The sequence below is a fragment of the Hypomesus nipponensis genome, chromosome 17, assembly GCF_054491055.1.
Source record: "Hypomesus nipponensis isolate SF chromosome 17, ASM5449105v1, whole genome shotgun sequence".
Taxonomy (NCBI): domain Eukaryota; kingdom Metazoa; phylum Chordata; class Actinopteri; order Osmeriformes; family Osmeridae; genus Hypomesus; species Hypomesus nipponensis.
In genome coordinates this window covers 6,969,868-6,980,715 of record NC_140377.1, presented here as the reverse complement: position 1 = coordinate 6,980,715, position 10,848 = coordinate 6,969,868, and the positions used below count along the sequence as shown (strand labels likewise).

The 10,848-nt window shown below is 41.0% G+C and overlaps 1 protein-coding gene across 1 annotated transcript; it reads right to left on the bottom strand.

Annotated features, from left to right (window-relative positions):
* Positions 1–74: 74 nt before the first annotated feature.
* Positions 75–8,084, bottom strand: LOC146253240 (metalloproteinase inhibitor 2-like). Its single transcript, XM_084678495.1, has 5 exons — positions 7,679–8,084; positions 2,465–2,565; positions 2,251–2,359; positions 1,935–2,059; positions 75–1,730 (listed from the first exon to the last, which is right to left on the bottom strand). The coding sequence occupies exons 1-5, from the start codon at positions 7,806–7,808 to the stop codon at positions 1,533–1,535; spliced, it is 663 nt and encodes a 220-aa protein (XP_084534621.1). The 5' UTR covers positions 7,809–8,084; the 3' UTR covers positions 75–1,532.
* Between the last annotated feature and the right edge of the window lie 2,764 nt (positions 8,085–10,848).

Genomic DNA, 10,848 nt, shown 5'->3' with positions numbered 1-10,848 from the left:
AAATGTAGGAATGAAGAAGTAAAGGAATGTGGAAGCTATCATGGTGTACATGCAAACATAAACACAGGCAGAAATTTCTTCCAACACTTTTATTTACTGTATTTTTTTTTTGCAATTCTCTTAAAATAACATACCATTTTAATTGATTCAAGAAAAAAAAAACGTATTCATGCAAAAAATATGTCTTATCTTTACACAAGTCCCATATGAATCCTGCACGGGACATCTCCCATTCTCATGTACCTCACAAATTCAAGATAGATTACAGACACAAGAATACAGAATCAATGCCATTAAAATATAATTCTGTTGATGCTTAACAGTGTCCCCAGATGCTACTTGGGTAAAATGTATTTTGGCTTCTTTTTTATATTTTGGAATAATTAGAATATCTGTTAAACAGTAAAGGAATACACCTGATAATGTGCTGGCCAACTGTAGTCTGTCAAGTACAATTTTGGAAGGTGGTTATACATACATTACATATAATATATGTAAAGGTCAAGGGAGTGAAAAATGGAACATCCCGTAATCCTTTATTTGATAACGCACTAACAATGACTTTCTTCATAATTAAAACAATGCAATTTGTAAAATGGTCAAATGAAACTTCCACCTTCCTTAAATAAAACATTCTTTCAACAATTGTAAAGAGACAGCAATAAACAACTAACACAAATGACTAGCATCACAGATGAAGTAATATAAAAAAAAGTATAAAATAAAACTGGAGGATTCAATCCCCTTAATATAATGAAACACTAAAATGCCTATGACAAAAACATAGCACTGAGTTGACCTAGACAATCAGGTTTGCCATGTCAGTTAACAGACCATGTAAGGGTTTTGTTCATTATTATTATAAGTAGATAGACCAGTAAATATAATAAATGAAGAGATTAAGCCGATATAGTGACTACAACGGAGTCATCAGTGTGGCCTTCTTTGTGATACCACACTGCTTTAATACATTTTCATCCCACTGAAGCAATAACAATGTTATAAGTCCTTAAGCAAAAGTTTTAATCTGTTTGTGTGTTTCTGTTGGCATTAAAACAAATCTGTACCACTAGTGAAAAACAAATAAACTAAACTTCAAGATAGAAGTATATATTTTTTAATATAAATTCATATCTGAGCACAACAACATGGAACAACACCACTATTTAACACTTTGGATCAGGTAGCTAGCAATGAATAAATGGCACATGAGACCTGGAAAAGTAAATGAGATGTGTATTTAAATTGTATTTGACTTGTACAGTAAGTATTTAAGATATGTTGGGGTTGTTGTGGTCAGAAAGTGCTATGTTCATTGTAATTGTCGCCTTAATACATATATTTTTTTTATCTCCTGGTTTAACTAGTAAATTCACCCTGTGACATCCCAACTGGGCCAATCTATACAAATTGAACGACCTTGTTATGAACCGCAATGTTATGGTTTCATCAAACATTTTTTTTTTTTTTGGGGGGGGGGTTAAAAGACAGGCCTATCCAGTCACATTGTGAGTGAGGGTGCGATTGTGGAACTAGGGTTCCTCGATGTCCATGAACTCCTTCTTGGGGGGTGCAGATCCTCTGTACCAGGCACAGGAACCATCACTCCTCTTGATGCAGGAAAAGTGTTTGGCCTGTGGTCCGCTGATGCTCTTCTCAATCACCCAGTCTGTCCACAGACACTCCTCCGGGGCGCTGATCATACAGGGGATGGAGGTGCACCGTGTGATCTGTGGAATCAAGCATTCACAGTCAGTAATCAGACCAGATTGTAGTACGTTAGTCCCATTTATGATCTATATGTTATGTTTTAAATGTTCCCAAGTAAATTAGCCAATATTTGCAAATACACTTATGTTGTGCTATTCATTTGTGGTAAGAGTATTCCGGGACATGAAGCCATGAAATAATAACCGTTCTACCCCGTACTGTACCTTGCAGTCACAGCCCATCTCATAGCGCTGAGTCAAGCTCTTCTTCTGTGTGGCACTTAAGGCCTCCCAAGATTCGATGAAGTCACACAGAGTCACATGCATTGTCCCATCAGTCTCAAGCTTGCCTGCAGGTATAGAATAGTCCAGAATATGACATAAAACATACAAACAATAGGCGCACTGTTCAGTTTCAAGATAATTTGCCATTTCTAGCAAGTATGAGTGCAGGACCATTGAAATTCTTTAAAATAATAGCACAATAACTTCTGTGGGAGGGGTACAGTCAAGTGCATATAGGTGTTAGATTGTGTCACACCTGTGAAAAGGTACTCCTTTTTTCCATTGGTCTCCAGAGTCACCCCACACATGGCTGAGGAGGGGGCTGTGAAGATTGCGTCAATGTCCCGGTTAGGTCCTTTGAACATCTACCCAATCATACAAAGGAGAGAAAGATGGGGTCATTTCAAACATGAATACGCCATATTGAATGATCCACTGAGACGTTGTTTGAGGAAATAGGATTAAAATACCTTGATCTGTTTGATGTCATACTTGATCCGTTTGATGGGGTTGCCGTAGATATCGTTGCCAGAGTCAACCTCATTGCCAGCAATCACTTTTGCCCTGATCACTAAAAGAAATTGGCAAAAGACATGAAATTTCAGTACAGTATACGGTGCATTACGCTGGCATGGTATATTATCTAGTAGTGGACATTTCAGAACATTCATTTACAAATGAAGCACAAAGAAAATTTAAATCGGGATGAATGAATGGTTAAATCATCTCTGGTCTACCATTATTATTGGAAATCAGAAAAAGAGGGTAAAAGGCCAGAAAAAGAGCAAAGAAAAAGATAAAACAATGGTCCACAGTCCCTTTTATACCCAACCATCAACTGTGAGAAACAAATTGACCACATATTGATCCTAATCAGCACACATTGCTACCAACACAAGAGGTCACAATGAAGTGTGAAGCAAAACCGACTCCAGAAACTCAAGTCTTCAGCATAAAGAGGTGGGGGCAGAGTTTATCCAAGCCTATACACTGAATTATGGGATCCCAGTCAATCTGCAACCTTCCAGGTCTTACCAGACAGACCACAGTAATGACCAGACTCAGCACACTGTACAGTAATATTTGCGCTACTGTTCTAAACAGATGACTAAGTGATTTAGCATATGTTCTTACTTGGTGTAAGCATAGCTTTAACTTCATTTAATCTTGACTGTGTTGTGTTTTTGCATGCCTGGTTTTGCTATGGTGTCCTTGGTTTGCAAAATTCACAGGTGCCAAGAAGACCCAGGCACATGAGTGTTTCATCAGCTGCAATCAAAGAGAGGAATGCAGCCTGCCTGGTCCCAGGCTCCTGGGCAGACACGGGAGGAAGCCAGTCAGCACTTTAAAAACCTGAACTAGCCCTAACCCCTAGCCCCCAGGCCCCTCCGCCTGCCTGTCTGTCTGCCTGGCTGTCTGTCTAGGTGAAGGTGCTGACATGCAGAACAACACCCCCAACCCCAAACACACACTCCTTCCCCCATCAATTTGTGATTCAGTCAAGATCATGAAATGGCAAGCTTTGGTTGATGTGGATGAAACGGTGGAAAAATAGTTAGTGCAAACCAGATGCGCTCTGCTCTGTAGTGCCATACTGAATACTCAACCGAAGTTAGTCTGTTAGTGTTCAAACGTCAGTGATGTAGTCTGCCACAGTAGTACCACGGTGTTTACTGGCAGCACAGGAAAGGGCGGTAACAAAAAAGGAAGTGACACACTACAAAGTTTGAAGAAGTTCATCCTTATGTTTTCGAAGGGTTGAATTTAGCTGTGAAGTGATACAAGGGACAGGGATAATGTCAAACAGATGTCTAGTTTCAGTTGGGTCTCATGGTGGCAGCTGTGGCCAGCCTGGGAGCTGCTACCTTACCAAATAAGATCCTGCTTTGGAGGCATTTTTTTATATTTTGACCAAGGTATGAAGCTGGGAGCCATATGTTCCCTGAATCCATTGCAATACAGGCTTAGAGAACATCTCCTTTTAAGGGTTTAAAGAGTCAACCATTACAAGTAGCAAAAGAAAGGGAAGGACAAAAAAGGGCAAAAAAGATTGTACCAAGAGTTGGGATTAGTGAGAGTGATGGATTTATTTGAGATATCAGCATGCAAGGAAGCAAACATAGGTAGTGACATGCATAATAATCACAATGCAGTGGTAGAATGATCATCACCATTTCAAATGGAGAGATGGGGAGGATGAGCCTGCATAGCAATATCATAAACCAGCACGGTAGCAAGAAAGGTGGAGAGACAGGGTAAAAAAGGGAGGGAGAGATACAGAGTAAACAAAAGAGAGGAAGAAATGGAGGGGGATAGGGAGAGAGAGAGAGAGACAGAGTGACAGAGACAGAGAGAGAGAGAGAGAGAGAGAGAGACTGAAGGGAGAATGAGAGTTACAAGCAGGATTCAGTTCATAGCCAGGAAAAAGCACTAAACTCTGCTCCATCCAGACTTGCATGCTTTTCCGTGTGCATCAGAGTTGCTCTTAGAGGGCAGCCATACAGACCTATAGAGACTCCTCACATACTCCCAGACAGGAGGACAGAGCTCCTTTTCTCTGGGCCACACACACCGGACGCCAAAGGTGCCCTGGCAATACCAAAGTGCACTCAGTAATCCCCTACAATAATCAAGCAACACACACACACACTCAAGAACAAACACACACCTTTCTCTCCTTTCTGCCACCACAAAGTGCTCGAGTTACTGCTATGGGTGGCACAAGTTTCAAAGAAAAGATAAATAAATAAAAAAGTCCTTCAGTTGCAGTGGCAATGGTGGGAATCTCTTCCTTGACTGCGCAGTATAACCTTCAGTAAGAGGAAAGCCCAGATCTCTACCCTGCTATTGTAAGTAGGTCAGGTGAAACTATCCACATGCAGAGCCAGAGAGATGGATTGGTTCCTCTCTTGCTGCTTTGCGTGCTGCAGGAGACAGACATGAAAATGCAATGAAAATGAGGGGTGTACGATAGTAACTGCAACCTTGGTACAGTCATCATGCTCTGCACTAACAAATTAGGGACCAACCACATTAAGATTTACAGTAAGATGATCTTGACAATCTTGACAATCTTCTTGCAATTCCTTCAAAGAAGGACAGGATTCTCCTAGTCTTACATACTCATACCAACATAATAAAGCCATAATATTTTAAATGAGCTTCAGCTCCCTGTGTGACTGAACTCCAGTAGCCATTAATCACATTACTCAGGGTGAAGCCAGTGGAACATTAGAGCTGCTATTGTAAGCCTCACAGCCAGGATGGCTCTGATAGGCCCCAGGGGGCCTGTTGAGGCAGTGTGGGGTTGACAGTTCATCAGTATAATTGGATCTCTGATGAGAAGTGTGTTAGACACTCGCTCTTCATCACAACACTGGTCTTGGGCCATAACAGAAGGTGAGGAACAACACCAGCTGGCATTATATGTTTACAATCAAATTATAATAGCTAATGTACTGTAATAATGACACGGTAAAGTCAATCTGAAAATCTATCAAGGAAAAATAATCAAGGATACATTCTAATTGCTTATGAAAGTCGTGACTTGTACATCTTTCCATTTTGTGGTCCCTGAAAAGCAGCATGCATTTACAGTAAAAATCCTTGCAACATTTTTTCCAGTTTTCATGTTAAACCTTTGGGGACCAGTAAAGGACTCTTCCTATAACTCTCCCAGGCTAGGATGTCATTGAGGCATTCACAAGGCAGCTCAACTGTGAAGAGGGTAAGCTGACTAGTACGCGTGTACATGTGACCCCTATGTTAACCTCCAAATACCAGTTGAACCTGTGGTACTGGACCCCACATTCAGTGGCAGAAATACAAACTTTCCAGAAAACATGTTTTAAGGAGATGATTTGAAGACTGTTGGAAGTGTTAGAACTGTCGGAGGACTAGTTTTATGAAGGCATTTCTGAACTCAATGTTAGGCATGAGTCTACAGGCTAGACAAGGACAGAAATGAAAGACTAGAAATGTAATGTCTTCCAGACAATTTATCTCTGCAATAGATAAACAACAACCAAGTGACAGATCAGGGGAACCAATGTCAAATCTGGCACAGAGTTAATCTGGGTCAAAGAAGGATGATCTGGTTTGAATGTTTCATCTATTTACACAGCTTGAAAGGGCTGGACTTGTCAGCCTTTCCAAATTTCAAATGGCTAGCGTTCCTTTTCCAAAACCCTTTAGTACACACCCATCCAACTCAGCACGATGATGCAAACAGCATGATGAGCATAACATCTGACATTCCGGAGCTTCAGGCAAAAGCCATTGGGAATCATTTGAAATCATGAGGATATAGTCTAATGATTGAACAATTATTTGAATGCTCCATCTTATTACTGTTGGACATTTCATGACTCTGTTATACTTTGCCCCAATATTTCCACACTTCCCAAACAGAGATATTAGGAAACAGGTTCAAAGTGGGTCATCTTAGTCACCTGGCATCATTTCTATTTGTTTGGGTTGGCAGACAAGAGGAAATGGCACCTCATCAAATGAGATCTCTGGATTTACAATAATTACATTTGTCCAATATAAAAAATCATTATGGGTTAACCTGATCATGGAACATAACTTGTGAAGAAAACAGTTAGGCCCTCAGGTTCCAACAGTGATTTTAAATCTTTCTAATGGCTATCATATTACCAAGATGGGTTTTTAAAAGCTGCACTTTGTGCCAGGAACTCTCATTTGGAACTTGCAGAAACTCTTAAGTCAAAATGGTAGGTCATGCTCTCAATTTCCTCTACACTTAACAGACATGTCTAAAATCTAAGGTTTACTCAATTCAGAGATCGGATCTGTGAGACTTGTATGGTTATGAAATACATACTAAACTCTGTGAATGGAATTTAGTTCAATACATTGCAGAATTTAGAAGAACATTTTAAAATGTCTAATTCTTTTGCTTTAATCTTAGAAACAAGACAATATTTTGTTTTCATCTCCAGTGCCATGGAAACATATGGCAGACCAAAACTTCAGAATAAGTAAACTGCTGTATACATACCACAGTCTACTCACAAGGGGAAAAAAAGACAGTCAGCAAAATCCTATTTGAACAAGCCAGTCCCTGTTAAGATTCTTGTTGGCATTATATGAGAAGCCAAGCAACAAGCAGTGTTCTGTAGCTGGTCAAATTGCGGTAAAATATCCACACAGTCATTTAAAATATTATATCAGTATGAGGAATTACATTTTTAGGGAAGGTGGTAAGGACAATTGCTTATATTTTGAACAGTATACACTATTTTACATTATGGCAAGCCCACTATATACTGTACAGCGTTCTGTTAATCCACCATATTACGTATGTATAAAGTGCGTCGGTCGTTTATTACTTGCGTTTGCCACAAGGGCATTTAGTTTGATTGACTAATGGGAATACAAAATGTATTTATTTTCACACACTGAAGAAGCAGGGTATACTCTGTGGGCCTCTCTACAGGTGGTGAAGTTGCATTTGAGTAGGCCTTCTTACCTGCACGTCAAAACGGAGTCACCTGGTGTCACTTTTTAGATTAACTATCTCCAATACATTTAACGCTAGTCAATACAGTTACGACTTCAGCGAGATAGTTTGTGCAATGTTTTCACAAGTGACTGAGACTGATGTGTGGAATTAAACGAGTCGAACAATAAATAAAACAAAAAAAATTACGTTGACTTACCGACGTCTGCATTGCAAAAAGCCTGTTGAGGATGAGCAGGGGAGCAACTGCAAGCCTCTGCTATTTCTTCGACCCGCCAAAGGAATAGGAGGGCTAGAGTAATGTAGCAACTGCTAACTGTCCAGGTCATTCTTAAAGTGTTATTATTCAGTAGGCTGTATACAAAATGAATGCAGTTGTATAACTGAAGAATATTCAACACACTACAGCTAGCTAAAGAAAATTTGAATCACGATCTCTTCGGGGTTTTCAAAGAATCGAGAAGTCTACCTTGCGTGTAAACAACAAAAAAGGTCCACTTGTTAAAATAGAATAGACGTTATACATCAGTACGTGTCAATTTCCACTCAAGACTGCGCCTACTCAGTTTGCCTGCCTCCTGGAAATCTGTTTCCTCTATCGTCGAGAGCAGTCTCTTTTTATTACTGCCTGTCTGAGCTCCTCCCCCAGAGAAGACTCGGTGAGCTCTCAGAACTAAAATGTTTAACTAGCCCACGCAATAACATTCACATTTCATGAATAAGACGCATTGACGCATCAATACGTCGCATCAACCCTTATGGCCTAAATGGACATCACATGTAGGCTACAGTATATCCATTTCTTCACACACTGTTTTGACTGACTTGATCTAATTACAGTGGCATTTTTATTTGCCAACAGCAGTGTTTTTAATAAAAATCATAAGGCTACTATACCTGACAAACAGATACCTTGGTGTCTGACTTTATATTAAGTCTGATTTTATACATACTTAATATTTGTAATTAATGTTCTACCAGTGGACTGACATGCCAGGGAAACCCATATCTCTGTAAAATACCTTTGCAGTCCTTTCCTAGTGTAGCATGGGCAAGCAAAAACACACAGTAGCTAATAAGAAAGCGAAGACACCGCAACACATGGAAAAAGAGAGAGACAGAGGGAGAGAGAGAATGAGGGAAAGTGAGGGGGACTAAGGGAAAAGGGGTGACATCATCCCATTAAGTTAATAGATTCAATCTGTTAGCAATTCTTGTAGTGTAAGTTGTCCAAGCTCTCCTCCCTTGAGTTAGACCGCCATACTGAAAGAAACATTATGCTATAGTCAACTTCTTTTGGACATTTATCATCTGCTACTAATGCAGTGGATAGTTCTTTTGTTGGAAACTTCACCACAGCAACATCTATTCAGTAAGCTGAGAGTTAGGGTTTGTGGCCTCCAGTGTTATTTCTGGCCAAGAGGATGAGATCCCTGAGAGTGCATAGTGAAGGCTGACATAGTGAGGGGACAAAGCAGAGTGAATTGTATCTGCTGTGGTCGCCTTGCTTCACATCTCTGACATCATCTTTGGCCACAGTCTGTAGGTCCACTGGGTTCTCCAGTAAATATTTTCTCTCTTTTCCACAGTTTAGCATTTTGCTGGGTTTCTTTTCCACAGGTCAGTTTTTACATACATCTATACCCAGGAGCAGGAGGAGGGTAGAGGGGAGACAGCTCATCCAAGCTAGGTCTGAAGCGGGGTCATGCTTCATATCTAAACATCTAACCCACTCTCTTTAGTAATGGTATTGTCTGAAAGGGAAAACGGCCTTTCCTCAACCAGCATTATTCATTCCACCTCTGGTTAAATGCCTTTGCAGTGATTAACTTTAAGTGTCATTAAGTGTTTTGTTGTTTTGGTTGGCTTCCCAGGAACTTCCTCTGAGACCATGGGCGTACAATATCCCCGAAGTTACTCTCAGAGGATAGCGTACGTCTAATATGAGCAGTGTATCCGTAAGGAGTAAATGAAGACAACATGAAAGGAAGTGGCGTCAAAGATCAAATGAGTCCAAAAGTGCCTTGTCTCTGTTCTACTGTGTGCCCAAAGCCAACAGGAAACAGCACACTCCTCTATGTCTTGGCAGTCGAAACAGCCGACTTCCTCTCGGTTGTGATGCTGACTGGTCTAGTGGGCTCCATCTCTACCTCTCTCCCTCTGGGATTCCAGCACTTTCATACAGCAGAGGAATGGACATGTTCACAATTGATAAAATAAAAAATCAATGACGGGCAATCATTTGGGATTCCTACAGAGGCCTGTTAGGTTAAGGAATACACAACAAACGAACAAACCAAAAACAGACGGCATGAGATGCAACCAGCCTCTTTATTGATCTATGTAATTGTTTGTCTTCAGGTTTTCATTTGAACAATGAGGGTAGACTGGATTGATCAAATAAGACACATGGTAAACACCCAGAGGGGCTTGGGAATGGTCAGACCTCCACAGACCCAAATTATAAACTGGCCAGGACAAGAATACTCTCTGAATAGAATACGTCCGGTAAGACGGAAAAAGAGGGTCTCATTGTGGGTACTGGTGGGTGTGGTGGCAGTGACCCACATCCTCTCGCTCCAACCATCTTTTATACATAAGAGGGGATTGCCATGGCGACCCGAAGTGACCACCACCCTGCCCTTCATCGCGGGTCTCCTACGAGCCTCACCCTACCTTCCTCCTCCAACGCATTCTTTCCATTTGAGCCATATCCCACTGGACAATTCCCATGATCTTTCAATGACCAGCTAAGCTTGTGTGGTTGTGGGGGAGGAGGGGGGGGTTGACCTCCTACCCTCTCACCCTCTGTCTTCTGTTGCTACACACTAGGGCTGAGTTTCCAGCTTGAGTGTGATGAGGAGATCAGGAACATTTGTGGTGGTGCAATACCGTCAGAGGCCTTGGTCAAGTGGTCCACTGCCCAAGGTGTGGCTGGGCTACAACAGCATGAGTCACCATCAGCCTGATGATTGTCTCCAGTGCATCCTTAATCCAAGAAAACAGACACGGCTGGATTGTAACAATACGCAGCCTCCATTTCACAATGATTATTCACCAAACGGAAACGTTTCCTTTTACAAAATGCCTCATTGTGGCATGCTATTACAACACCCACGTGCATTTAGTTCAACCAGGAAATGACACAATGACAGGGAAATGCAGTAATATATTTTTCCGGACAGGGCTACTACTTGACCTTTACCATGAACATCAAGAGTATGATATTGCGTAAGTGGACATGCTTTACATGAGGAACACAGTTTGTCATTACTGGAACACACATCCTGAAATTTCAAAAGATTTGTGTACATCTGACCTCCTGAAACACCCCATAACCCAGGGACAATTACAGTATTTTGCAAGATC

Coding starts and splice junctions, on each gene's coding strand:
- LOC146253240 (XM_084678495.1), bottom strand. CDS start 7,808: ATGACCTGGACAGTTAGCAGTTGCTACATTACTCTAGCCCTCCTATTC. Junction 2,566..7,678: donor TTTTTGCAATGCAGACGTCG/GTAAGTCAACGT, acceptor AATTTCTTTTAG/TGATCAGGGCAAAAGTGATT. Junction 2,060..2,250: donor AAAGGAGTACCTTTTCACAG/GTGTGACACAAT, acceptor CTATACCTGCAG/GCAAGCTTGAGACTGATGGG.